Source organism: Pyrenophora tritici-repentis, chromosome 3 (assembly GCF_003171515.1).
Source record: "Pyrenophora tritici-repentis strain M4 chromosome 3, whole genome shotgun sequence".
Classification (NCBI taxonomy): Eukaryota; Fungi; Ascomycota; class Dothideomycetes; order Pleosporales; family Pleosporaceae; genus Pyrenophora; species Pyrenophora tritici-repentis.
This window is the reverse complement of record NC_089392.1, coordinates 625,996-652,624: the sequence shown is the minus strand read 5'-3', so window position 1 is coordinate 652,624 and position 26,629 is coordinate 625,996. Positions and strand designations below refer to the sequence as shown.

Here is a 26,629-nt window from a genome sequence, read left to right as displayed (position 1 = left end):
ATCTGCAATCATGTGAGGCATCAACTTGCGTGTGATCCACGCCATTAAGTATGCCAGCCTTGTGTGAAGAGACCCATGCCAAGCTGACCTTCAATCCCTCGAGGCGTCGGTCCATTCCTTCTCTCACCGGGCCCTTGTGGTTTGATATTCACTCGTGCTGAACATGTCTCCCTCTTCAGTCTTCCTCATCATCTGACTCGAAAGCAGAGGGAAGGTTGTCGCATGCCATGGCATCCATGCCCATCACCGCCGCATATGTCTTCTTGTCATGCTTCACTGTCCTCATCTCCAAGCCTGCCGTGAGCCGTGATGCGGTTGATACACGCTTCGGTGCTTGCTTGTAGAATTCCATGGGCGCTGATTTCGGCTCAGGTTTAGCCCCATCTTCACCTTGCGAGCTCACTGTCGCCGAGCTCGTTGCAGAACTGCGCTGTCGGCAGCGTAGCTGCTTGGCTTTCAACATGTGCTCGTACTTGGAGTCGTGAGGTGGCTGATTCACTCCCAGATAGCACCGCTCGCTTGTCGGGGGATTGTAGCCATGTGTTGTACCGCGATCCTTCCATAGGTCGGAAGCCTTAAGCATGCCGTTCGCTGAGGCTGGCGCAGACACTGCCGTGAATCCGGCCCAACTGCAGTGGCTGATAGTTCGGCATTCAGGTGGTGTGTAAATAGGTTCTGCCCACGATGCAAGGCATCTGCGCAGGTAATCACTGCTTGGGGAGGATGTCTTGCGCGCTTCCGGAACTGTCGCTGTTTCCTGCACGGGAGAGATATGTCCTTGCGAAGACATTGTGCTGCGATGTCTGCAACTGTTGTGCTGAGGTTTTGGTTGGGTGTTTTTAGTTTGCGCACAAGCAGCGAGGGCGGTAGGACTGCAGTATGTTTCTGACTCGAAGAAGAATTAATTGTCTTGTCTGCAATCTGGACGAAATGAGACAGCGTCGGAGGTACCTATAGTGGCATCACAATGATTGGTTTACTTATCCATATCTCCGTTGTACAATAGGTGCAGCTCATCCATGGTTCACCTTCACTTGCCAAGCCCAACAATTGCAGTCGACTGAGATCAGAACATGGCGCTACATCCAAGCTGGGAGGCGGTCAGCATGAGTAAATCTGCTGAGGGAACTGGTGCGCACGCGCATTGCGTCACCAATCAGCACACTCTCCTTTGCTCCTGCCATCCTCTTGATTCACAAGATTTGTCCCCTTCACCAATAAGTGGGGACATCAGGCGCAAGTGCGGCGGATGTGGGGTAAAACAAAACACTCACCTTATACCACCAGGATGAAAGCGCCGAGTAGATTGGTTGAGAGCGATGTAGAGAGACGTCAATTTGTCTCCTCGCACAAATGCTATGGTGTTCGCAATTGCTGTCAGAACCTCTTTTACTTGACGTCTGTGCTAATCAGAAAGAGGCAGCGTCGTTCTGTCTCAGTAGTGCTACAGCAAGTATGTACATGAGATAGCAGGGATTATTTGTCATAGAGTCGTTTTCCAAACTCGCTGACTGCAATTGAGACCCTTGCTACTTTCAGGACACTCCGCATGTAGCTTTCCTACTCCTTTTCCTCTGCTTCTTGCTTTCGTGTCCAATTCTCCCGTCCTACAACACTTTCCTATGTTCTAAGGAAGACTGCCAGCTGAGAATAAGGTTGTAGCTATGGTGATTTAGCTGGATGCGCTTCGTGCGTGGGCTGCAGTGACGTCTCGTGGGCTGCAATGACGTCTCATGGGCTGCAGTCACGTCTCAATGAAGGCCCAGTCAAACTTCTCGTCCTCTGGGACCAATAGACTCGACCATCCTAGGAAGAGCTCTCGGCAGGCACGAGGGCGTTCATTTTATCTTCCAGTTGGTACTCGTGTTCCGAATTGCACGAGGGCGCGATGACTGTGGACATTCCCGAGTTCTCGAAGTCCATTTTCCTGATGTCGGTGGTGGTTCTTCCAAGTACAAGACGTGATGATTCAAATATGTAGTCAACCTTGTCATCGGATCTGCTCGCGTGATAGCACGCTGTCCGAATGGAATGTGTAGCAACATGTAGTGTGGGATGGACCATGTATTGATGCCACAGAGTACTCCACTCGTCCCATATTCCAGGCTGCGTCTCTCCTCCAAAATCGTTCAAACTCAATGGTTCCTTTGATGCTCAGTATTGTCGGTAGTCGCTCGGTATGTCGCTTCCATGGGTAATCTGAAGGATGGTGGTTTCTTCCCGGAGATTGGTCTAGGCCTGTTGCTCGGTATGCGAAGGTCCGGGGTACTGGGGCAGCGGCTCATCTTCGTCGTAATCATATTTAGGTGGGGAATCCGGTTCATCGTACAGATACGGATACGGACAAGATGGCAAGGTCTCTGTAGATGGTGGTACTTGACTACTATAATAAGTATTGTGTGCAACAAGTTTCACTAGGAGTACAAGTACCTTGAGCTGTTGTTCTCTTTGTTGCTCGCCGGTGCAGGCGACATACAAAAGCATCGAGCTATCCAGTGAAGTAGAGGCATTTCGCAGGCGAGGAAATCACGGTGTACTTCCTCATGTAAGAAGCAACAGAACGGATGTGTCTGAGCAAAGTCGCAGAAAACCAGAAGAAATAAAGTCGGTCAAGAAAACCATGAGATCACCACACCATGGTTTCGCCAATCCCTTCTTTAACGGCGGCAACAACGGTACGAGCCGCACCACATTGAATTGGCTCAAGCTTGCGATGAATCCGACAAGAGAGCCAAGGTGCAATGTGGCGCTTCTAAATGCACGCTGTGCACCCACTTGCAAGCATCATCACACCCAGGGATCCATGTGATAGTTCAGAGATATTGGACATGTGCCATGTGGATGGCCTTGCGACTGCATCGCAAAGGGGTGGGTAAACGTAGCGGTAAGTAAACATCCTAGATCCTTTGAAGCAGGAAGAGAAAGGGGAGTGGGGTTGGAGGATGGCTTGCTGCTTTAGCGTCTCTAGCTGATTCGTGCGTCCTGTTCCGACCGCGTTGCCAACGGTGCAAGCGAGGTTTCATTTCCCACTTGCATGGCAAAACGGCGAACGCTACAGATACGTGCGGCTGCATTCCACAAATTTGCGGGCTTGCAACGGCCTCGTATGTTGTTAGGCACCCGTTGTGACATGTCGCACTTCCGACACTTGCATGCACGTCTACTGTACTCCCGCAGCACGTGCTTTCTTAGATTGCATGTCGCGCGTTCTTCCCCAGAAGTGTCGTCCAACCACTCTCAAGGCTGAGTCCACCATTGTCTGGATCAGTGTTGTAATTACCGGTGTTACAATTTATTGGATGCCGGTAGCAATTGAACTTACCAGCGAACTGGATGCGCTTTTTGGACATGCTATGCAGGCTGAACTATAGCACCTAGTCATTGGTCGAGTTTTCTGTCCTGTGCGTGTCATGAGCGGATGGGGTATCCCCACCACACAAACCCAGTCCAAATCGGTGCAGCATGTCTTCTTCTGGAGCATGTCCGGCGCCCGAGTCACTCGCAGTACTGCAAGAATTGATTCAAGATCCCGGGCCGCGCCGTATGCAATATGACGTTACTAGAGGATGGGGATACCTATCTATCCAAGGCATATACAAGAGCGGGCAGTACAGACTTGGCTCGTTGGTTGTTCATGAGCTTGTCGTTGTCTCAACATGCTGGAACATGACATGATGGTGAATGTCGGAGTTATTAAGTACATTCGCATGGACATGTAGTACGATACCTATGGCTATCACTCCACCTGCCTCTCTATCCCATACTCGTACCCATCTTCATCCTACCAATCAGGCTGTGATCCTGTTCTGGCGGTTTTCCATGATCGTGCCCCGACCTTAAGCACTGTTCGTCTTCTTCTCTTGAGCCCTTTCTGACTTTTTTCGACGATACTGCCGTAACCTCCACTTTTTCGCCCGAATATCCCTACATGGGCCCAATTTACTTGCCGACTTCTTTGCTTTTTGCAAGTTCCTGTGTTTATCTACCAAAATCATTTCCGGCAGTCTCGTGGACCCGAAGATTGGCAAGCGGCAATAGCGTCATGTGCAAGTCATCTGAGTTTTCATTATCATCCTCTTTGCCGTGTGATCGTGACAGTGTGCAAAGCGGACATTTTCGACAGCTACATCGACAAGCCGATGAAGGGAGTTCCAAAAGATCTGGAACGGAAGATGGAGCCGCAGGGTTGATACGTGGACGTAGCGCGCACCGCGGTTTTCCAGAAGTAGCGGCTGTTTGTTGGTCTAAGATACGACCCGTATCCCTTTTATGATTTTGATGTTGGGACATTGCGAGGTTGTTCGGTTCTGTATTGATTGATGCGGAACAAACTGATGATGTGGAAATTCTGCGACGAAGCGATACGGGCGTGTGAGAGGCCATGACAGCAATAGAAAAACTGTTTCGTCATTGAATGTCACAGGAATGTGCCTTCTGCAGCTATTCCCCGGTGCTTGCATCATTCCAACATGAACAGCATGCAGTCAGCAGAAAGGGTATGCAAGTAACAGTGAGCAATTCTTTTGAGGCGACATGTCTCTATGTTTAGACAACTACTGCTTGTAATGTACAGGCAAGGTCATTGAGAAGTTGCTTTTGATTTTTGACGCGACTGCACGATGGGTGGGGTCGCTCGATAGCTTGCGTAAGCTGGTGGCAGATCCTCAGACTCATAAAGGATTTCATCGACTGTTTATACACAAAAAGTAAGTTCAGTCATAAAGCCCATGAGTGGCGGGTTCAAGGGCGCAAAGATAAGGAGGTTGGTATTGAGACCGACATTTGGCGGGGCCACATACGTCATCGGGCACTACTGTAGGCTTGTCTGGCACACTGTCGCTGTCGCTGTCGCAAACTGCATTCCAACACCCGATGAGAAAAGCCAACTTCTTTACATAAGACTTGATTTATTCGTGATATTATTATCTGGTGCACTTTGGCGACTTTCTGACGAGAAGTATCTAGGTAAAGTCAAAAATACATAGATCTGTTTGTTCCGCCGTTTGAGAAATATCGGGGAACCGCAAAAGATCAAATCGATACTATTGGAACAAGGTCCCTCTAGTAGTATGACTACCATGGATAACCGAGTGGGAGGAGGAACAAGGCGGGGTGGCTGTAACGTATTGTTTTTTCTATCGTGTTGAGTGTCACAGACTCACTCTGTTGTGGTGGGTGCTATTGCCCACCGGGCAGTGCCTGCCACACCAGCATATCATGTGACTCCCAAGCACCTTCTACCCTGGACTGAACTCAGATACTCTCAACACTCTCAACAGATACCTATTTTACCTGCGATAAATGCGTTCAAAAGATGTATATACACCCTGCATGTATAGCCAGAGACAACTCTCTCGAAAAGCAAAAAAAACCCCCCCGCGCCATGAATACATTCGTACGGTGGCCAAGTATGTAAACCCCCTCTGTACCCTCACAACTGGCCCTCCTTCTTCACAAAGCATAGCTTGATTTTCAAAACTACTTGCCATGCCTATGATGGTTCTTCCTGTCACTAAAAACTAAACGCGGTGACAAATGATACATGTCCTCGATGGTCCTGTACTTCTATTTTTCTTAAAAAAAAACTCCCTTCTGTATATTACTTTTTTCTAAATCCCAAGTCCGCAATGGCTTTATAAAATTGCGGAAACATTTCCCATGATTTTGCATTGTCCGCCAGTCCTTAGTTAAATTGACGTTGAAAATTTTCCTTTAGAAATTTACCTTTCTGATTGATTGATTGATCGATCGATAAAAAAACCGTGGTTACTATGAGACTATAGGCTCTAAATAGAGAGAAATTATGGCCATGTGGTGGAAGGCTGTACCTCTTAAGTAAAAATGAAATGTATCCGGGATTGTTGTGTACATACGTCAGTACTTGATTCATCACTATTGACTTTAATTGCGGGACGAATGTATAGTCTGTCGGAAACCTCAAAATCTAAAGCTGTTGCATTGTATTAAAGCCTCTCATGGACAGCGCTTCGGTTTCCTGACGAAATCTTTGCACCTTCCATAATCCATAATATTAAGCCAACCTTTTTGAAATACAAAAAGCCATCAAAATACCAAGCTACGGCACCGTTATGGAAACATATTCCTCTGGCACGTGGCTTTTACCCACGATATAAAATCAATACCAGTACATCTCTCAAATCATGAGAACCCTGGCTCGTTTAGTGCGAAGCAACGAACCTGTAGGCTTATTGCTTACTAACATCCAGCATCCAACATCCTCATAGGGGCGGTATCTTCTCCCGGGCTAATAAGCTGAGTTGCATAGAATTTCTCGTATCTCTAATTTGAGAACCCACGAGACCCTCGCCGGGGTTCGCCAGTGAGGCAGGTCCCAGGAAAAATGGGGTGCTCGGTAAGGAACGCTGACCGTGAACCGTCGCTTCTCGGCCGCATCGCGCTTTCGGAGAAGTGGCATTACCGTTTCGCTGCTCCACTGATTGGGAGGTAGGCGATACCTTGAGCGATAAAGACGAGAGCTGGAGACCGATGGTTTCCAGAGAAGTCACACGCTCGTGCACTGTAGAGGCAGTCGGGGATATCTTGTTCGATGCACGTAGGGTACGTTTGGCTCTCCGGCGGTCCCGTAATTGAAGTCGAGAGCGTCGGGTACGTGGTTCTGGAGACGATGGTGACAGGTTTGTGAAGTTCCAACTGCGCTGCATAGAGGCACTGTTGTAGGTTGACAATGGCCAACTGTTATGGGTAGCTAGTTCCGGTCTGCTTATTGAGCAGGGTATCGCATTGCCTTTCTTGTCGTCGTGGAAGTACGGAATATTGAGTTTGCTGGACGACATTGTGCTTGAGCGCTGTGTATGTCATAAGACAACCTAGTAGACAGCGAAAATGGAGACGCTAACGTCGAAGAAGTGAATGTGCTTGTTGTCGCGAAGTTGTCGATTCGATTTAGTTGCTTGCTATCTTCCAGAGGAACTGATCTTGGACGGCTCGTTGGGCCAACTGTACCATGGAACCAGAGCCGGTACCAAGTTCGCTGCTTACATGGACAACGCGTAGGAAAGAACGAAGGGAAGTGTGGCATCTAGTCTCCTTCTTCAACCGGCCAACCACTCAACAAGACAAAATGCAGGGCAGGTTTATTGGGCCAACGCGTGTGCAGAAGTCATGCACATGTCCGTCTGCATACATTGTTTGAGGGCTGACGATGAGTTTGATGAGGCCATGACTGCATCGCTTGCAACAGCCACGAACAACATATTACAGTTACGTTCTGGATCAAAAAAAAAACGTCCGGCCATAGCTACTAGCTACTAAATCGTGTCTGCTTGATACTGGAAAGTCAGATAGCAGTCATCAGCCGTATGTCGCTCCCCGCGCTACGTGACGCTAGGTAATTTGGCAGGGGCCACACCCATGCATGAGCAAGCGCGTCATGGTTTGTGTTCGCGCCAACAACTTGAGGGTGCAGCCGTTGGGTAAACTATATCGACAACGCGCCCGCGGAAGATGTTGAAAAGATCTCGCATCATCTGAGTCCATTTCGGATATAACGCACGTTCGGTCTGAGAACACAATCTCTGCAAAGATTGCTATACCGCTCAGTCTGCGTGGTGGTCGAGCGTCGGGGTGACCATATCTACCCCTTTCATATCACGCCGTGTCATCTCGCGTGTCTGTTGGCATTTCCGTGGTGAGCTGGTCGACTTCTATAGTGCTACAATTGCAGCAGATGTCAAAAAAGCTCCCGGCCTCGGCTATCTGACAGGCAACACATCGATATAGCCGTTTACTGCACGAAGAAGAGTACTGGCAAATACCAAGTTCGTTCCTTACTAGAGGCATCGTGGGGCGAGAGGCGCGGAATCTGGGGTATGAATTAGTCCACCAATCCCATCTGCCATGTACCCAGAAGTGTGGGGAAAGCCTCACCTCTTCAGCAATAGTGTAATCAGGCGGGCCGATTTAGCCACTGACCGTGAGGGACCATAGGATCATCGTGGACAAGTCGAAAATTACTCCGCGCCGAGAACGTGGCTTGAAAGCCTAGACGCGTCGTATAATGGGGTATATTATGGCGATAGTATGGTGGTAAACCTCGATGTTGTAGACGTTGACCTTTATCCCGAAATCTATTTGCAAGCATCGACCCCTGATCGTCTACCAAGATGCGCGTCACCGAGGTATTAGCATATGCTCTGCTGCAGGCGTCGATAGCCTTTTCTACACCCCTTGATGCGCGGGATGTGAAAGTCGTCGCGTCCAAACGTCCAAGTCATCCAGCACACCCTTACCACCCGAAAAAGACATGCCCAGAGTCGCCTCCGCGGTCAAAGACATGTGAAGTCCGAGCTCTGGGCAATGGCAAAGATGATTCCAAGAACATCCTCAAGGCTATCAAGAAGTGCAACAATGGTGGCCATGTGGTTTTCCCTAAGAACCAGCATTTCACCATTGGAACTGCCTTGGACCTCACCTTCCTCAACAATATTGATCTTGGTATGATGATAAATTCATATCGCATTGGCAATTCTAACACGGTTATAGATATCCAGGGAACTATTCAGTTCACCAACGACACGGATTACTGGCAAGCCAATTCGTTCAAGCAGATTTACCAAAATGCCACTACTTTCTTCCAGCTCGGCGGCCAAGACATCAATGTCTACGGAGGAGGCACACTAGACGGTAACGGCCAAGCCTGGTACGATCTATACGCCAAGGATATCTACATCCTGCGACCCATTCTTTTCGGTCTCATCGGCGCGGAGAATACCAAGATCTCGGATCTGAACTTTCGATACAGCCCCCAATGGTACACATTCGTTGCCAATTCCAGCAACGTTGTGTTTTCCAACATCGACATCTTCGGAGACAGCACGAGCAAGAACCCTGCTAAGAACACCGATGGCTGGGACACATATCGCTCAGACAGTGTTGTCATTCAGAACTCACACATTAACAACGGCGATGACTGCGTTTCTTTCAAGCCGAACAGCACCAACATCATTGTACAAAACCTGATCTGTAACGGTAGTCACGGCATCAGTGTCGGTAGTTTGGGCCAGTACCCCGGCGAGATCGACCTCGTTGAGAACATCTATGTCTACAACATCAGCATGTCCGATGCTTCAGATGGTGCACGTATTAAGGTTTGGCCCGGCGCTTCCTCCGCTCTCTCCGGCGATCTCCAGGGCGGAGGTGGCGGCGGTGCAGTCAGAAACATTACCTATGACGGCATGGTTATCAAGAATGTGGACTATGCCGTTGAAATCACCCAGTGCTACGGGCAGAAGAACCTCACTCTTTGCAATCAGGTAAGCTTACTATGCAATTGTCCATCTGAATCGCGACGCTAAAAGTATGATAGTTCCCTTCGAACCTAACCATCTCCGACGTCACTATCAAGAACTTCAAGGGTACTACCAGCAAGAAGTACGACCCGCTCGTTGGCTATGTTGTGTGCTCTAGTCCGTCTGTGTGCTCAAACATTAACATTCAGAATGTGAATGTCACGAGCCCAAGTGGCACGAATCAGTTCACTTGCTCGAATGTTGGGGGCATTGAGAAGCAGGTCAACTGCACGGGTGCTGGTGGAAAAGGCGGGCACTCATAGACGTGAAAGTTTTGGGCATAATCTAGTATCCTAATGTGAGCCTGATCTTACCGTAACTTCTCAGGATGTGATGTGTATTTGTATCGGCCCGGTTGTGCCAGGGTGATTCTCTCGTGTGATTCCTCTCTACAGGAAGAGAGCTTGGAAGACTGTCCATGGGGTGACGGAAATATCCAATAGGAAATCGTCACAAGAAAGAGGAAACATTATCGAGATGCGGATACTCAGTCGGTGAGGATGTGAGTGTGACGCTTGCGCAACAAGCACGGAAAGACGTCGTGACGTCAGGAGGCATGGAACAGGAGACTTTGCGGGTGTAACCCAAAGTAGTCTGACAGACACGTGACCTAACCTGACACGACATTTCCCCTGTCATGACAGGCTGGTTGAAAGGTGCGAATGGTTCAGTACGAGGTAAGCATCATAGGGCCGACCGAGTCAGTAGGCAGATGGGGTATCGGTGTTCACCGCTCTCCTCGTGACGGGGTTGGGGGGTTGGAGGTTGGGCAAGCGATGTAGCCGCGGACTGGGGTGATTGGGCTCAGGCACACCACATATTGGAGACCACGTACACGAACTATTCTCCGGGAGACCCTGATCATCGTCAACTACGATGCGACTCTGCGGGGGGAACGGTCTTATTCCCACCGGGCGCGTCACAACCGGCGATGGGCTTGCAGAGTATGGGGGGCTGTGGGCCCTCGTATGCGATGCGACTAGAGACATGCACAATGACCACAGCGCACATGGCATAGCCCAGTTTGAGCCCAGTTGAGCCATGCCACGCCGTCGCGAAGCTTCCAAAGGCGTCGGTAGCCCCGCAAAAGTCGAGAGATCGAGGCAGATGACGACATGGTGTCTTGTGAGACTGCGACGGGCTGAGAAAGCTGCAGCCCTGCCGAGACCAATGTGTTTAAGTGTCAGATGTTCGCCGCCTGCCATCCATGACACACCACGACCTGCGACCTGCGAACACTTGAAAAAGCAACACTACAACACCAAAACCACAACATAACATGGGCCGACGAGATAGAATGCCGTCCCCGCCTCCACCCCCGCCTATGGGGCAGCAACGTATGAAGCCATGATTGATAGACGTAAAGGTTGATATCAATACTAATCAGTCACAGCAGATCCCACTTACCACTTTGAGAATTACGAAAACGGAAAGCCGAAATGGTCGCCTGGTATAGACCACCAGCGAGACTACCGTGAATATCGCGACAATCGCCGCGTAGACCATAGACGCCCTCGTAAAGACAAACGCGAAGACGATGCGCCGCCGCCGTATCCCACCGGCCCTCCAACTGGCGCACCGACTGGTCCACCGTCTGGTCCACCGCCATCAGCCGCACCACCGTCGTCAAGAGGCGAGTCAACAAACTTCCAGACACCATGACTATATAGCTAATGCCCAGATAGGACCCCCACGCGATGCTCGCCCCCGTCGTCCCCGCAGAGAGCCTTCCTACTCCTCAGACGAGTCCGACTCCCCACCCCCACCACGACGACGACACCGCCAAGAACGACCCCGTCCAGTCCGCGAGGACACATACGACTCGTACGACGAGCACTACCCGCCCCGTCGACCTAAAGAAGATGTGCGTCCAGCCCGCGATGGCTACAAGTCAGAAGGCTACAAATCCGACCGACGACGCAGAGACAAAGACCCATACTACGACGAGCGCGATCGCCGTGACAAGCCTCGCGGTGACCGAGAGCGCAGACATCGCGATGATCGTTACGACGACCGCTACGACGACATGTTCAACAGCAAACCTCGTCGTGACTCTCGCTACGATGATGGAGGTGGTCGCGACAGGCGCAGCCGTTATGATGATGACGACCGTCATGGCGATCGTCGCAAGAGCGGTAGAGACGCGGGCAAGCCTGGAAAACCTGGTCAGCCTGAGTGGCAGAGGCAGGCTATGGGCATGTTCAAGGACTACGCTCTCCCTATCATCAAGAAGGAGGGTGCCAAGTATGTCCAGAAGCAGATGGCGAATGGCTTCGGAAGACGTTGAGGCATGTGAGACGACACTTGTGTGGTTATGACTTGGGAATGTTACGGATTAACGGATTATGTTTTAGAATGCACTTTCCTTTACCCACGATTTGATGAGCGGTTTATGGTTTTGGCGTTTATGGTATGATTCACACTATCACTTCTCATTTGTGGGTTGTCGAGAGGTTCTTGTCAAGGTGACGGAGGAAAGGAAAGAAAGAAGGAACGGAGGGGACTTGGTAGATTTATATAGGTAGAGAGGGTGCGGTATTTTGGTTGTGGTCTGTGCTTGTCACGCGGTAGGCTACCATGACGTGATTGTTTTGATTGTTTGCACCCCCTCTGGTGGTCACGATGTAGGTAAATCTGACAGGACTATGACGTTGCCACCAGGGCTCGCACAATGCACACTCACTGCGCGCTTCTTTCACTTCTTATATATTCAATTTTAGTGTTCAGCAAGGAGTTTGTCGATGCACTGCTTGACACTGCCTTACGATAGACAATCAGCAACTCTGGGAATGAGCTTGCAGGTGCTCAGCTTGATGTTGCCTCACGATGGATAATTAGTAGCCCTGGCAATGAGCTTACCGGTGCTCTGCTTGACATTGCCTCCCAGTATAAACAATTGGTAGCGCAGGCAAACGCTTGTGTGGTATATAATCTTCCATGGGAACGCCGAGAAACATGATAATTCGCTAGCTCGAGGTCCACGTCCTTCAGCAGCAGAGCAAAGAAGCAGCAGCGCACGCCCAAAAAATCAAGTGAATCCTTCGTGAGCCACCAGACCAGATGCTTGAGAGCAAGGAGGGTGCCCCATCTCGAGTCTCCTTTCTCAGTCGTCCAGGCGAGCTCCGAAACAGGATCTATGGACTCGCTGTCTATGGCCCTCCAAGGAAAGCACCCCCGGGGAGTGTATTTCCACTAGATGACTACGCTCTCGCCGGATACTGGGGGTTTGAGATAAAGGAAAAGGCGATTCGAACCACCACATTGAGACTACCCAGGGTGACTTGTACACTGTCAGCTGTGAGCGTCCTGTCAAGACTAAACAAGCAAATTCAGCAAGAGATACAAACATACTTCTGGGCTAACATCAAGGTAAAGCTCACCATTCCTTCTCCCTGTTGGGAAAATATGATATACTTTCTTAACGGCATCGGTCCACATGGAAGGACTAGTCTCCACAGCTTGACTATTTTTCCACCATACCCGGTCCGGCATCCTGGAAACGGGGCAAATGCTCAGGCAGAAAAATGTCTGGAATTGCTGGCTGAGTGCAAGAAACTAGCGTTTCTGAGCCTGAGCATACCATTGTGGGAGATATTCAACAATTCGGACTCAAATCGGATTGCTCTGGCAGCTTTTCTTGTCTGTGGTGAACCTCTCCAAGTTGGACTTATTGATGGATTGGTGGGTACCCTTCACGGGATGCCAAAGTTGAAATACGCAAGCGTATGGGTGGTGAACGTCCCCCGTTCAATCGGTCACCATCTCTGGTGGCAGCTAAAGGGGGCAGATGATTTCTATACATTCGGCTTTACAGGAGCACGTGCAGATCGGTTCATTTTTGAGATTTCCAATCTTCTCAAGGCGCGGAAAAGTGTCGAGTTTGAGACTATGGTGGCATGAAACAAGGCTGTGGTCGACGGGGAGTGACTGGAGTTGAAAGATGAGATTTCCGTGCCCTCGATTGATTTCAATATGTGAGCGTCTAGCCTTCTAATCTTTACTCGCATCGTGTCTTTACATGTTCGCATTTGTACAATAAATTTTCAGTAAAAGACACAGATTCAAGATTTCAGTGCACCTAGGGTAGTGTCAAACTACTAATACTTCACGCCCTAACAAAGTCTACGTCCATACCACCAACTTAGCACGTCACACGCCCGAATATGAGCCCCGGAACATAACTACACGGCTATTTACACGTCAGTACATTCTTTCCGCTCAGCCTGATGACTCCATTTCACGTGGGCATCTTGAAGACAGAGAGCTGACTTACTGAACCCTCGAAAGAGCAGTTTCTAGGTGGAATTGCAATTCCCCCACTGCTACAGATTACAGGGGAAAGGAAAGTCGGTACACTTGTTGGTGATGTGACTGTGCACCAGCCGACGCCAGGCCCCCCTCCGGCATTAGTGCTAGTGTGGCTAAGAAGAAGCGAGGCTGTTAGCAGGAAATCTGGGCAATAGAGATACGTCATACTTACCATGTACCATAAGCGGTTGTCCTGGTAGGTTGTTCCGGGGCAGTAGTCACCTGAGGCGCAGCTAGCACAGCTGGGATGATAAAGAAGACAAATGTTTGGAGCTGCATTTTTGATCTTCAGATCTTGCGTAAGAATGGTGGGTTGCTTTAGATATAATCTAACATCGACGAGGACGAAGGTTTAATATACGACGGAAGCACGCAATACTACAGTGGAAATCGATCGAAAGCTCCACACCAAACTTGCCATGGATGTCCCTAGTTTAGCAGCAGGCGTACTTTTGAGGGTTGACTAAGCATGGCTTGATGCATGTCATCTAAGAACCACCAGAACCGGACGCACGATGGATCATTAAGCTCACGAATCACGAGTGGCTTCGACTACTAAGCCAAAGAGGCGCTGTCATGCACCAATTTTCTCTCAATGTAGAGTGAAACAACGAATCATTGAAATGGTGTAAAAACTAGGGCCCAACATAGGAGATTTGTCAAAAATGGCGCTCTTTGTGGAATGTATAATTTTTGAATTTGAATTACATAATTGGTCATATCACATAACTACTAACAACTCTCGTACCTCAGCCCGTGGCCAAACCTGAACACTGGGTCCACAGTATCGAACGGCACATCCTCCTTATTGGATGCAACAGCCTCATCGCTCCTTGGCAAGTCAAATGGCAGCATACCTTCAGGCCCCTTCCCATCAACACCAAACACAACGTCGAGGAAAGCATCAGGGCTAGCTCCAAAGTTGACCATAAGTGCCTTTGCGTTCTCCACAATTTCGGGGAAAGCGCCGGGGCGGTCAAGGTACATGTCTACAATGGTAGGTACAGCAGCGTAGATGGCAGCTTGACGCGCCTTCTCGGTAGCATTATACTCAAGAGAGCCAGCGTGGTAGTTTGCCTCAAACCCACCTGGGCGAGGCTCATAGGGGGCAGCGAGGCGCAGGAAGGCGTAGTCTGCTTCTTCTGGAGTGGCTACGACTTGTAGGTCTCGTGCTTCCAAGAAAGTGCTGTTCACACCTTCGACATAGAACTTTGCCTTCTTGCAGTCGGAAGCGTCCAGTGGGAGGGTGTTGTCTTTGTTGGTGAGGAGGGTGAAGGATCGGCGTTGGGCTTCGTATCCAACGGCCAACCACTCTTCTCGACCAACCGACGCTTCAGCTTCTTCGGCGTCAAGGAATGGGTTGTCGAAGAGACCGAGGATGAACTTTTCGCGGAGCAAACGACGGACCGATCCGTCGATGCGTTCTTCACTCACAATGCCCTTCTCTACCAACTCCAGGATCAAGTCTGTTCGCTCTTCACCACCCATCTGGTCAGTGCCTGCGTTTAGAATCTTTTCCGCGCGCTCCAGCTCGGTGAGGTTCTCGGCGCCCCAGGCACGAGCTGGCATGTCTTGACCTGCGATGTTGCCATCGGTGATGAGGCCCCAGTCGCTGACTACAATGCCATCGAATCCAAGCTCTCCGCGAAGTAGGTCCGTGACGATACCCTTGTTCATGCCTGCAGCGACTTCTTCGTACTTTGTGCCCATGGGGCGCGAGTAGTAGGGCATGATCTGTCTTGTTCCCGCCTTGATGGCAGCTCTGAAGGGAATAAGATGGTGCTCCATGTTATTACCAGGGTATGTGGCGTTCTTGCCGTATACAAAATGGCTGTCTTCGCCACCTTCTACGGGGCCACTGCCAGGGAAATGCTTGGAAACTGTGGTGATGGAGTCCTTGCCGAAACCATTAGGACCAGTGAAACCATTGAGGTATGCAACGACTAGCTCGGCAGTCAAGGTAGCGTTCTCGCCCATGGTGCCGCCTATCCTGGACCACCGGGGCTCAGTGGCTACGTCAATCTGAGGGTGCAGCGCTGATCGGATGCCGACGGCTTTGTATTCTTGTCGAGCAATGTCTGCGAAAGTGTGAATGAGATCGGCGTCCCGTATCGCTGCCAAACCCAGGCTCTCAGGCCATTGTGAGAACTTGGTTGCTGCGATTTGACTGCCAACGGCGTTTGTGAAGGCATGTCGAGGATCCGATGAGATGGTAACTGGTATGCCGAGCCGGGTGTCTAGTGCCATCTGCTGCAAGTTGTTGTACCATTGGACTGTTGCCCGTACGTCGGAAATCGGGCCGTGCAAGTTGAAGTGTGTCATAAACTTGCCGCTCACGGAAAGATCGGTGCCATTGGCGAGAGAACCGTTTGTGCCTTGGTTGATGATCTGATGGAAGAGTTGCCCGGCCTTCTCCTCAAGGTTCATCCGCTTGACGAGGTCATCCACTCGCTCATCCACGGGAAGTGAGGCATCCCGATACGGTGCAGAGTCCATTTCCGTGGACCGTGACGTCATTCTGGGATATCTTGCTCCTGCTGTGTTTGGCATACGGATAGCCGTTGACATTGCTGTCGCCGCAAAGAGAAGTGTTGTGAAGGTGTTCATCTTGCGCTGACTTCGATGCTGAGCAACCATGATGGGCAATAGGGATCTAGACACGCTAAGGAGAGCGATGATCGTCGATACCAAGCAAACATATGCAGTCCCGACCCAAGTATTTGTACGTTTCCATGCCACATCATATCTTGTTGCTACGCCATCAGGTGCATCGTAGCCAAGAAACTTCTACCGTTTATTACCCACTTGGGGATTCTTCGGGAGAGCCATGGACTTGGGTACACACCCGACAACCATTTCACCTACGCTCGGCATCGTGCCGAGATTGGAAGCAGCGGCTTTGCCAAGGTGGTAGCGCGTGGAGTACAGTGTGGGGAAACGTGGTTCGGGGCAAGGCTGTCAACGCTAGACCCCCGGGGTTTGTCCGGCAGATATCTAATTGGTTCGGCAACCCCGCTATAAACCTCATGACATATAACATTCGATTTGACGGACCCTCTTCCTAGCCCGTGGCGCTTTTGCCATGTGACGGGCAAAATAACGGCAAAGATTTCGGACGGACGTGTTGATACTAACACCCCACATCCCGGCTACTATTACTACTTACTACTAGGTCTACCCCGTTGGCAATGGCACCCCACATTCCGGCCCCATCATGACTCGGAATATCCTGTCTTAGCACCAGTAGTGAAGCCGTTACGACATTAACAGGTCTCGGGATATTTGTGGGGGACAAATTTGATCCAGCAAGTGTGTTCCTGGTTGTACATTAGACATGACAGAATACCCACGAGTTATACACATACTCTCATCTCCGGGAAACTCTCGTCGGTGAAGACATCAAACCTCGAAGTTCTTCCTGGCGCTATACGCACTGCCCGGACGAATCCTGGATCCGTACAACCGATACAGCGAAGGCACTAAAGCCATCTCCGCTGTGGCCAGACTAGTACACTAGTAATGGTACACCGGAGGTATAACCTACTTCAGATACACTTACTGGACTCCGATGCACATACGCGCACCACTCGAAAACGCCCAGAACCACTTTTCCATCTCTGCCTTGTCCTTTCCGCCACCCAGCCATCGCTCTGGTTTCCACTTCAGTGGCTCAGGAAAGACGCTTCCATTCCGATGTAGCGAGTAGGGTGCCATACTACAGACAGTTCCTCGTGGAATGTTATAGTCATCGATGACTGTGTCGACAGGGCTCGATCTTGGCTCTGAAGCTGACAGAGGTGCAAAGAGACGGAGCGCCTCTTTGATGACCGCGTTGAGATATGGCATTCCATCCGCAGTTTTAAGACTCACCGCGGCGCCTGAGAGATCCTGTTCGGGTATCGATGGGCATTTTTCGACAAGCCGCTACTGTATATGTGCGTTGTGCGGAAGAGAGAGACACCAGATAATGAACATCAGAGTATCACTCGTTGTGTCGATACCCGCAAGAAGATGGTCGGCGCACTCGCTCGCAACATCCAAGTCATCGATTGGTATATCGTGTTTCCGAGCTGCTTCACGTAGTTCGACAATGCCGGATTTTCCTGCTTTCGCACGTGATGTATGGTCGGCATCTCTATAAGACGGCATCGCTCGTAGTGCGTGTGCGCGAATTCCGGTATAGGTCGCTGGTTTCGCGATTGGTAAGATGGGCTGTACAATGTCCCCGATGATCCCAGTTCGAGCGTATAGCCATGCTGTGAGTGACGGCAAATGAACTGCAAACCAAGACAATCGACGGCGGGTGGGATGAATGATGTCGTTCAACAAGGCAAGATGACCCGAAGTCCCGCGTAGAGCTGTAGTGGCTCCGCTGTAGTGGCTCCAAACTCGGGTATTCCATACAATAATGTTGTTATAACGTCGATAGCATAGTAATGAAGAGCAGTGAAGATTCTTAGTCCCTTTTTGTCGTTTTTCGTCCTACTCATTAGCTCCAAATGATCCGGATCTTCTCGGGCGTAATGACTTAAGCATTGTAATAATTTAGTAGACTGCTCTTGGAGTAGGAGCGCGAGAGCAATCACTTCCTCATCACATGCTTTGCGCCGCTTGAAAACGTAAACATGTTACTCTTGCCATACACGTCAAACATGGCATAGAAACTAGTGCGCTCAAACCGCAAACGGCCGAATAGTAGGGGATGTAAGACGTAGTGATGAAATGATGCGATTATGAGTGCGCTAATCAAGAGGACAACTAGGAAAGAGGCCATTTCGATGCATGTCCCCACTAGTACGGCTGCTTCGCTCAGCTGTGGTATGAAGCACAGTCGGGACCACCTGTAAAGTGTGTGTGTGTGTCTAAGGACATCTAGTCCTCGTCGTGGTGTTAGTGTTCTCTACGGCATGCAACCGGTACCATGTGAGATAAGCTAAGTGGGGCTGGTCGGCTGTCGTGTCACACAATGAGGAATGAGCGATGCAACGTCTTACAACCAAATTCTTCAGAAAAAACTCGGGATATCTAGGATCATAATATATACATAAGCTACGCTTCACTTCGAGCTGTCGAATTCACGCATCATCTGTCTCCTCCGCCCACGATAGAAGCGTTCAAGCATCGTTCTTCTTTCGGCTTGAGTGCTGCTCTCCACCAGTAGCGCAAATTTCACAGGATCATCAAATCCCATGCTCTCCGCCATACTACAAAGTTGTCGCTTTCGGATGCGCTCATTAGGCCTGTAGCGGTAATTGATCTTGAATTCGCCTTTAGTAGCACTGCCAGGAACATGCGCATCACCATCGTCCTCAGCGCTGAACTCTTCCTCTATGTTTTGCTGGTTGGATTGGTGTTGAGATTGTGATTGCGAACCCTGGAACACGCGTTTAGTTGCGAGATCGACATCGTTGCGCAATTCCATAGCCTGTTTGCCCAAACGAGCCTCTATCTCACTACGGCCAATGACTTCGGAATTTTCGTGAGTGTATTGCACACCAGCTTTCGCAAGGATGGCGTTGACTGGATCGGGTCCGCCACGTTTCGTCACCTTCTTTCCTTTGCTGGCAGCGCCAGACTTGGAGAGGAAAGAATCGGCGAACTTCTTGATACTTGCGATGTTGGCATCATCTTCGGTACCGAGGTTTTTGTTAGACAAGATGTCCTCATCCTCTGAATCAAACTGAGACTCGTCTACGTGGAAGTCGTAAGCGTTGACGCCGGCTTTCGATTCGGCAACATTGGTCTTATGCATGATGTCGCGGAGTAGTACACTGTTCTCCTGGAAAGTGAAGAGGTTCTCTAGGCCAAACAATTCGCCCTTTTTGGTGGATTGATCCATGACGCCACGGAAGTAACGACGCTCTTCTGAGGCATTGTAGCCTATGTTGGCTTGCTGTTGCTTGTAGATCTGGCGAGCATATACAACCTCTTCAATTGTACCACTTGAAACCAAACGGAATACCTCCACGTTGCGCGTCTGACCAATACGATACGCACGGTCCTGTGCTTGGAGATCATATGCTGGGTTCCAATGCGGGTCCATAACGACGACCTTGTTGGCAGAAGTGATGTTCAGACCAACACCGCCCGCTTTAGTGCTGATAAGAAACACGAACTGATTAGGGTCCGCATTGAAGTCTGCAACAGCCTGCGAACGATCTTCGTACTTCATGCTGCCGTCGAGGTATGAGAAGTTGTACTTGGTCCCATCAACATCGAACAAGCCTCGCAGAAGCCTTAGGAGGCGGACCGAGTGTGAGAAGATGAGTACCTTATCGCCATTGGAATGCCAGAAATCAAGTAAACGCCTGAGCACCTTCCACTTTCCACAAAACTCGCGCTGGGACTGAACCAAGATATTATCGCGAATCTGAAAAAGATCTTTGAATGTGCTTGGGCACGCCAGCTGCAAAGTCTGTAAGTCCTTGGCTTGCTTTTCTTGGTTTTCGGTGGACATTGGAACGATCAAGGCCAGATGGTTTGCAAGCTTTTGGAATGTGACCATGCAGGGAAATATGTAGTTTGACCACTTCTCGCCCTCTTCGGGTAATTCCACGTAACAGCAGTACCCTCTGGTTTTTCCAGATCTACAGTCACATCGCTCTTTTGCAGTGCGAATCCACTCACACCTATCGCTCTCGAGGAAGGTTCGGTACGCATCAGCCTGGGTCTCAGTGAGCTGGCAGAAGATGACGCGATCGCTCTTTTTAGGCAGTTGGTCTGCAATCAGTGTTTTCATTCGCCGAAGGAAGACACTGGGCAGAATCTTATGAACGAGGTCCTGAGCTCTGCTTCTCGAGTCGGCGAGCTGCGCGTTGGTGGCATCGTGAGCCTGACCCAACTTGAGTGGAAGACTGATCTTTTGCTTCCACTCTTGCGCAGACCCGTAAGCTCCCGGTCGCGCCCAGTTCAGAAGATTCCAGATCTCTTCGTACTTGTTCTGAATGGCTGTTCCTGTAAGACCGATACGACAAAGAGCATTGATCTTGTTCATTGCTTTGGTGATCTCTGCGTTCTTACTCTTGATTTGATGGCACTCATCAGCAATGACGCAATCCCAGTCGACGGTGTTGATCTCGCTCTCATGGTTACGATATGTCGTGTAAGTCGTGATCATAATCTCCAGCATCCCCTTTGCTGCTGCACCAAGGACACCCTTCCGGTCCGCCGCACTAGAGCCGTGATATCTGTAGACCTCCCACCAACCCCACTTTGATAGCTCGTCTTCCCAGTTCTGCATGAGTGTACCAGGGCAGACGATGAGTACTCGGGGATACCAACGGCTCTTGCCAAAGCGACGAATCTTTCGCATACACTTTGCATCGCGCTCAGTTCCAGTCTTACCAAAAGCTGCTGTAAGAAAGGCGATGACCTGAATGGTTTTTCCCAGACCCATGTCGTCGCCCAGTATAGCACCTGTTTGTTTGACAAACCTTTCATGAAGAAATTGAACGCCCTCAACTTGGTAGTCACGCAGCCATTGAGCAATTGGCGCAGGTATCACACCATGAGATTCACGAAGCTTGATATTCTTCTTCTCTCGCTGTGGAATGATGGCCTTGTCGAGCTTGGGCTTCTCTTGCGTTTCTGAATCCGAGAAGTCGACATCTTCATAGCTGGGAGGATATCGCAAGCCAGCCTCGTGTAATTTCTTGAGAGACTGTTGACGCGATAGGACATAGTCAGGAATGGGGTCATCTAAGTAAGCTGGGGTAGTGTTCTTGTCTCCAGCTACCGAATCGGTGCTGAATCCTATGGGACCTTGACCATGCTGGCTCTTGGGCCGAGGTTTACGGCCGACGACGCTCACAGCTGCTTTGACCTTTGACTTTTTCTCAGCGCGAATCCTGTTGGTCTCAGCGGCGGCGCGCTTGCGCTTGAGGGTTTTCCGCTCTTTCCAGTTTTGGTAGACGGCTCTTGTGTCTTCATCAGACCACTCCGACTCTACGCCGCCGTCATCGACAATCTCGTCTTCGGTAATGTCATCGTCTACTTCGTCTGTGTTCGGTTGCACTTCAACGCCTTTCGGCTGACTTTGCGTCTGGGTCAAAACTAGAGCTTGTTGGCACCCTGAACGAGGTGAGGGCAGTATCGACTGACCGTCAATATACTGTGAGAGATGTAAACCTTTGCGCGACGACTCAATGATGTCGAGACCGTCATCTTCGTCATCTGTGTCACTCAGTGCTTCATTACTGTCAGCAAACACGCGCAATGCTTTTTCGTGGTTTTTTGAAATGTCGCGCCGAGACGACATGATTGATGTGCTCAGGGATGGACAACGGAGAGATGGCCGACAAAGGCGACACACGCAACAACACGCTAACGCGCTCTCACGTGAAAGCGGGGCCTCGGGATCTGCAGCTTTCGCCAAAATAATCATGAAGCAATAGAGCTACCAGCAACGCGCATCGCGAAGATTTCCGAGCAGCGCCTTCCACATTTCCAACAAACGTAACTGTGCCTTTTGTTTGCAGTCGTATTAGTCACGCATCACACAGCAACACATCATCACAATGCCTCTCGACACCAGCACCTACTCATTGGCCCTCTTGCGCCTCGACGGCCGACGATGGAACGAACTGCGCAGGATTCACGCCCAAATCTCGACCCAAGCCGCTGCAGATGGATCTTCCTACCTCGAACAGGGCAACACCAAGATCCTCGTATCCGTCACGGGACCCCATGAAGGCCGCCAATCCGGACAGCGAGGCGGCGCGGACAAGCAAGCCAAAGTCGAAGTAGAGATCAATTTCGCCGGCTTCAGTGGGGTAGAGCGACGGAAGCGCAAGAGCGATAAGCGGACAAGCGAAATGGAGCATTGCATACGATCGGCGTTCGAGGGCGTGCTATTACTGCATCTTTACCCGCACTCAACAATTACTCTCAACATTCACATTGTCTCGCAGGATGGGTCGTTACTGGCGGCGTGCATCAACGCCTCGACGCTTGCGCTTATTGATGCTGGCATACCCATGACCGACTACCTTGTCGCCTGTACCGCTGCTTCTTCTGCATCTGCCTCTGCTGCCGACAACGCGTCCGCCGACGATCCGCTACTAGACCTCAACAACCAAGAGGAGCTCGAGCTTCCTTTCTTGACCGTCGGCACGCTCGGAGAGAGCGATAAAGTAGCTGTGTGTCTGATGGAGAGTAGAGTAAGGATGGAAAGGTTAGAAAGCATGTTGGCCGTGGGCATTGAGGGTTGCAAGAGGATGCGTAACATACTGGACGGCGTTGTGAAGGGCTATGGCAAGAGATTTGGATGAAGAGATGTGTGAGAATATAATGACCCAATATATATCCAGCGCTACGCAGCGCAGGCACGCGTCATGTGGGACCGATAGTAGTTGGCAAGAGCCAACTTCCTTCGGCGCGCGTAGCTCAAAGATGAAGTGCGACTAACGCATCCAGCGACTTCTTTTCAAAAGATAGCTACGTATTTTAGGCTACAAGACTACTCCAACATAACAAGAAGAATGAAAGCTTTTCGCGGCCTGTTTCACCGGCTATGGCGACATCACATGAGAACAGAAAATCAGCGATATGGAAGAACTCTATGATTGAATGAAGACACTAAATTCAGACGTAAAAAATCATGTCTCAAACACTGAGGCACCTCAGCATCACACTAACAAAAACCCTTCACCAACCCCTACTCATCCTCCACCTCCATCTCCCCCACCGTCCGCTTCCTTCCCCGTACCAGCGCCTTCTGCCTCCGTTCATTCTGCGTATGATTCATACGCGTACGCTTGACCAAAATACCCGGCGCCGCAACACACATATGCAAACCTTCCCCCTTCATCAACGTCACACACCTTGCTTTGCTCAGCCTTAGTAACTCACAAAGCTGGCCTATACGCTCTGCAAACGTCATCTTATTCGTCTTGACCACATTTTGCATTCGCCCGGCGTCATAGATGCATAGTGACGACGGGCCGTAAGTGTGGAGAGCGATGGCGATGGAGAGGAGGCGTCGACATGTAAGTTCGACTTTTGAGGGACTGATGGGGGGAGGGTTTGAAGGGTGTGGGGGTCCAGTGCGTGATGAAGGGTGTGTCTGTGCGTTTGTCGAGACAGGTGAGTGTGCAGAGGAAGGCGCTGGTTAGGAGGCGGAGGTAGTGGGCGTGGGCTGCAGGATGGGTGGGGAAAGTGCAGTCTGTCTGGGGGGAAAGCCAGTCGGTGTTGGGGGGGGTTGCTAGCTTGTAGCTGATGGGCGTGGGCGCGGCTGGTAAAATGTAGAAGCCCAGCTGCTGGAGAAGTGGAAGGCTGATGAAACTGTTCAGGAAGGGGTGCCCAATGTGTGGGTGCGACTAGTCGCGACACAGGCTGTTGTTGTTGCTGCTGCTGGAATAGCATGAGCTGTTGTATGAATGACTCCATATTGAATATCAAGAACTGGCTGGTGTCTCACTTGTGGTGTTTTGGTTGTGAGTCCCGAGTTGTATTTGCCTGGTTGTTTCACTGCTGAATCATACTAGATTGGGAGAATCTTATGCAGCCCATGGGTCAGGGGCTGTGCGGTACAGCTCGATGTTGTGAAAGTTCGCAGCTTCTACGTTGTAGTATAGTCTACTTACAGAGTCTCGAAGCCTCTAGGAAAGGGATTAGAAACAGGGATCTAAAAAGGGCTGTTCCCGTATGTGCCAGACTAGAACATGAATTTGGCGAACTCGTCGTCGCTGCCTAGCTATGTCTCATGGCTGAGTGGGCCTCAATACTGAGTGTAGCTAGGTCACAATGAGCCTCCTTTATATAGTGAATCCATTCCCTTGACCTTCTCTGGGAGGTTCTCCCCGCTTCTTAATGTCTCTGAGCATGTGTTCATCCACCTCAAAGTCTAGAAACTGCGGATGATAAGGTCTTAATACTTCCTGAACAGCCATCAGACCTCACTCAAAGGATCTGTATCGCAACTTCTCGATCAATCCCTAGACTACACAGCCAGTCAGACTCCTGTCAATCTACTTTCACTGCTGTCTCACAATGATGAAATCACATGGAGATTGTAGGAACTGCTAGTACATAGTACCTTGTTTATCACTGCCTACTTTACAGTGACTGTGTTTGTATTCCATCCCCCCTTCCTGTTTCCCTCAGATCCATAATCGTGAACTAAATCTCAACCAATACTGTATTGCAGCAACCACCAATCTGATCAGACTACCACTATGCAGGAAGATATTCAACAAGTCAGTGGGCTTCTTGGTGGAGTTGGCTTGAACTTCGATCCCGCTCTCCTTGCGGCTCTAAACAAGCACGACTTCAACTCTGATTATTTTGATCCAGAAACAACCAATATTGGCACAATCAATGGCATGCCGTTTGCGTCAGTTCTGAGCGAGGCCCATGCTTCATACGAAGGTGTTCCTTCCGAGCTTCAGTCATTCAAATATGCTGCTGTGGGCGACAAGGGCGATATACAGTCGTTCGATCTGGGTCAAACCAACTATCCAGGCTCCGGTGCGTATTACAATAACGGAGGACATTTGCAGGCTCAGATAATTCCGAACGAATCTACTATCTCAGGAGCCCACATACCAGCGCACCGTCCGGTAGAGCAAACTGGACAATGGGACGTCCCGCAAGCATTTGATCCTATGTCAAATGTACGACAAGCGGTTGTATACAAGCCTTGGTGCGCACAAAACATGCAACCGCTAGAGGCTACATGCAACTTACCCAACCCTACAGCGCAGAAGCCTCAGCAGACACATGCCTCAGTCGAGATGTGGGCGCCATCATTTGACTTTGAACCATACGAGACACACTGTCCGGTTCAGCAAGCGCAGATGCAGTCACAAGGAAACATGATATCATCTCCTGAGGCAGGCCGAGCAGAAGGCTTCCTCTTCGACTCGCTCGAAGAAGCCATAGCCGCTCACCCTTCACCCGCCTGGCGCTGTCCCACCAACGACCCAACGATCCCCTCAACAGACCAAGACCGCGGGTCATGGGTAATACAACTCCTCTCCGCCATGAGCAACACCATCGACGTCTTCGACAGCCCAGGCGTAGCTTTCACAAAGCGCTGGTACCACCCCGTCACAGGCCCATCGACTTACTACAGCGAAGAAGCCAAGGAGATTGTTTGCTGGGACATTGTCGACCTGGCGGAGCAGCTGCATCGTATCGGGCTCAAAGTTTTACATTCCTTTGACAAGTTGTTCTGGGACGAAACAAACAAGACGCAGGCCTGGACGTTTCAGCAGCGTATGCAGCATATTGTATTATTGCTGGAGTACTCAAAGGGTCGTTGTGAGTCGCTCCTTGCTAATGAGACGCTGCATGCGGTTGTGGGATACCCGTCGGCGCTGCTTAGTGCTGCGAACAACAACGCAAAGTGTAATAGGGGTCGTCAGGCAATCTTGGAGGCGGGGCGTGTGGCTAAGAAGGTGAAGATGGAGCGGTAGGGAGTCGGGGCAGGCATTGCTTCACGGCTTTTTGCGGAGAGTGCCGTGGTTGTGTAAGATGTTGTTGACGTGTACAAGTCTACGGTAATGTAGCATCAGTTACGAAATTTTGATGAGAATCGCTTACAACTCGCACTGGTGCGTTTGTTCTGTACACTAGGTGATGAGCTTGTAAACGGGATGTCCCGTCACACTGTTAGATCGGGAATTAGTGCATCTACAATTGATCACATTGATTGTCCCATAAGGCGAAGGCGAAAGCGCATCCGCTAGTATTGAGATGTTGTCGGCTGATGAAAGTTGATACATGTTTACACTCAGCAATGGTCGACTGAAGTTGTTGACCAGGAAGATTGGACAATACAGAATGACAACAAAGTTGCTACTAGCCAGTTGTCCCCCTGCAGAGCCCTAAATTACTATGATGATGGTATGACCTGATGCGCCGCCAGTTCGCCCGCTCATGGACCCTGCTTCTCCCACGCCATGGCTTTTGCTTCCCGAAACATATCGCCCAGAAGAAGTGAAGTCGGAGAAAGCGTATTAACAAGACTACCAAGACGGAGGTTACTGATC

At 50.3% G+C, this 26,629-nt stretch overlaps 11 protein-coding genes across 11 annotated transcripts; 4 read left to right on the top strand and 7 right to left on the bottom strand.

The window, feature by feature from the left end:
• Positions 1–175: 175 nt before the first annotated feature.
• On the bottom strand, positions 176–583 carry PtrM4_076370 (uncharacterized protein; the record flags this gene model as incomplete). The annotated part of the gene is made up of 1 exon (XM_001940603.2): positions 176–583. The coding sequence occupies one exon, from the start codon at positions 581–583 to the stop codon at positions 176–178; it is 408 nt and encodes a 135-aa protein (XP_001940638.2).
• A 1,223-nt stretch (positions 584–1,806) lies between these two features.
• On the bottom strand, positions 1,807–1,923 carry PtrM4_076360 (uncharacterized protein; the record flags this gene model as incomplete). Its single annotated transcript, XM_066106223.1, has 1 exon — positions 1,807–1,923. The coding sequence occupies one exon, from the start codon at positions 1,921–1,923 to the stop codon at positions 1,807–1,809; it is 117 nt and encodes a 38-aa protein (XP_065963161.1).
• A 4,316-nt stretch (positions 1,924–6,239) lies between these two features.
• PtrM4_076350 (uncharacterized protein) lies at positions 6,240–6,815 on the bottom strand (the record flags this gene model as incomplete). The annotated part of the gene is made up of 1 exon (XM_001940602.1): positions 6,240–6,815. One exon carries the CDS (start codon positions 6,813–6,815, stop codon positions 6,240–6,242), a length of 576 nt encoding a protein of 191 aa, XP_001940637.1.
• Positions 6,816–8,144: 1,329 nt separating this feature from the next.
• PtrM4_076340 (Glyco-hydro-28 multi-domain protein) lies at positions 8,145–9,592 on the top strand (the record flags this gene model as incomplete). Its single annotated transcript, XM_001940601.1, has 3 exons — positions 8,145–8,475; positions 8,524–9,293; positions 9,347–9,592. The coding sequence occupies 3 exons, from the start codon at positions 8,145–8,147 to the stop codon at positions 9,590–9,592; spliced, it is 1,347 nt and encodes a 448-aa protein (XP_001940636.1).
• A 1,034-nt stretch (positions 9,593–10,626) lies between these two features.
• PtrM4_076330 (PRP38-assoc multi-domain protein) lies at positions 10,627–11,616 on the top strand (the record flags this gene model as incomplete). The annotated part of the gene is made up of 3 exons (XM_066106222.1): positions 10,627–10,666; positions 10,723–10,962; positions 11,015–11,616. 3 exons carry the CDS (start codon positions 10,627–10,629, stop codon positions 11,614–11,616), a joined length of 882 nt encoding a protein of 293 aa, XP_065963160.1.
• Positions 11,617–13,470: 1,854 nt separating this feature from the next.
• Positions 13,471–13,916, bottom strand: PtrM4_076320 (uncharacterized protein; the record flags this gene model as incomplete). Its single annotated transcript, XM_066106221.1, has 3 exons — positions 13,471–13,518; positions 13,603–13,750; positions 13,810–13,916. The coding sequence occupies 3 exons, from the start codon at positions 13,914–13,916 to the stop codon at positions 13,471–13,473; spliced, it is 303 nt and encodes a 100-aa protein (XP_065963159.1).
• A 453-nt stretch (positions 13,917–14,369) lies between these two features.
• Positions 14,370–16,274, bottom strand: PtrM4_076310 (BglX, Beta-glucosidase-related glycosidase; the record flags this gene model as incomplete). The annotated part of the gene is made up of 1 exon (XM_001940599.2): positions 14,370–16,274. One exon carries the CDS (start codon positions 16,272–16,274, stop codon positions 14,370–14,372), a length of 1,905 nt encoding a protein of 634 aa, XP_001940634.2.
• A 762-nt stretch (positions 16,275–17,036) lies between these two features.
• On the bottom strand, positions 17,037–17,483 carry PtrM4_076300 (CypX, Cytochrome P450; the record flags this gene model as incomplete). Its single annotated transcript, XM_066106220.1, has 2 exons — positions 17,037–17,142; positions 17,197–17,483. The coding sequence occupies 2 exons, from the start codon at positions 17,481–17,483 to the stop codon at positions 17,037–17,039; spliced, it is 393 nt and encodes a 130-aa protein (XP_065963158.1).
• A 1,210-nt stretch (positions 17,484–18,693) lies between these two features.
• On the bottom strand, positions 18,694–21,894 carry PtrM4_076290 (HepA, Superfamily II DNA-RNA helicase, SNF2 family; the record flags this gene model as incomplete). The annotated part of the gene is made up of 2 exons (XM_066106219.1): positions 18,694–21,689; positions 21,738–21,894. The coding sequence occupies 2 exons, from the start codon at positions 21,892–21,894 to the stop codon at positions 18,694–18,696; spliced, it is 3,153 nt and encodes a 1,050-aa protein (XP_065963157.1).
• Positions 21,895–22,153: 259 nt separating this feature from the next.
• PtrM4_076280 (Rph, RNase PH) lies at positions 22,154–22,906 on the top strand (the record flags this gene model as incomplete). The annotated part of the gene is made up of 1 exon (XM_001940597.2): positions 22,154–22,906. The coding sequence occupies one exon, from the start codon at positions 22,154–22,156 to the stop codon at positions 22,904–22,906; it is 753 nt and encodes a 250-aa protein (XP_001940632.1).
• Positions 22,907–24,811: 1,905 nt separating this feature from the next.
• On the top strand, positions 24,812–26,053 carry PtrM4_076270 (uncharacterized protein; the record flags this gene model as incomplete). Its single annotated transcript, XM_001940595.1, has 1 exon — positions 24,812–26,053. The coding sequence occupies one exon, from the start codon at positions 24,812–24,814 to the stop codon at positions 26,051–26,053; it is 1,242 nt and encodes a 413-aa protein (XP_001940630.1).
• Positions 26,054–26,629: the final 576 nt, after the last annotated feature.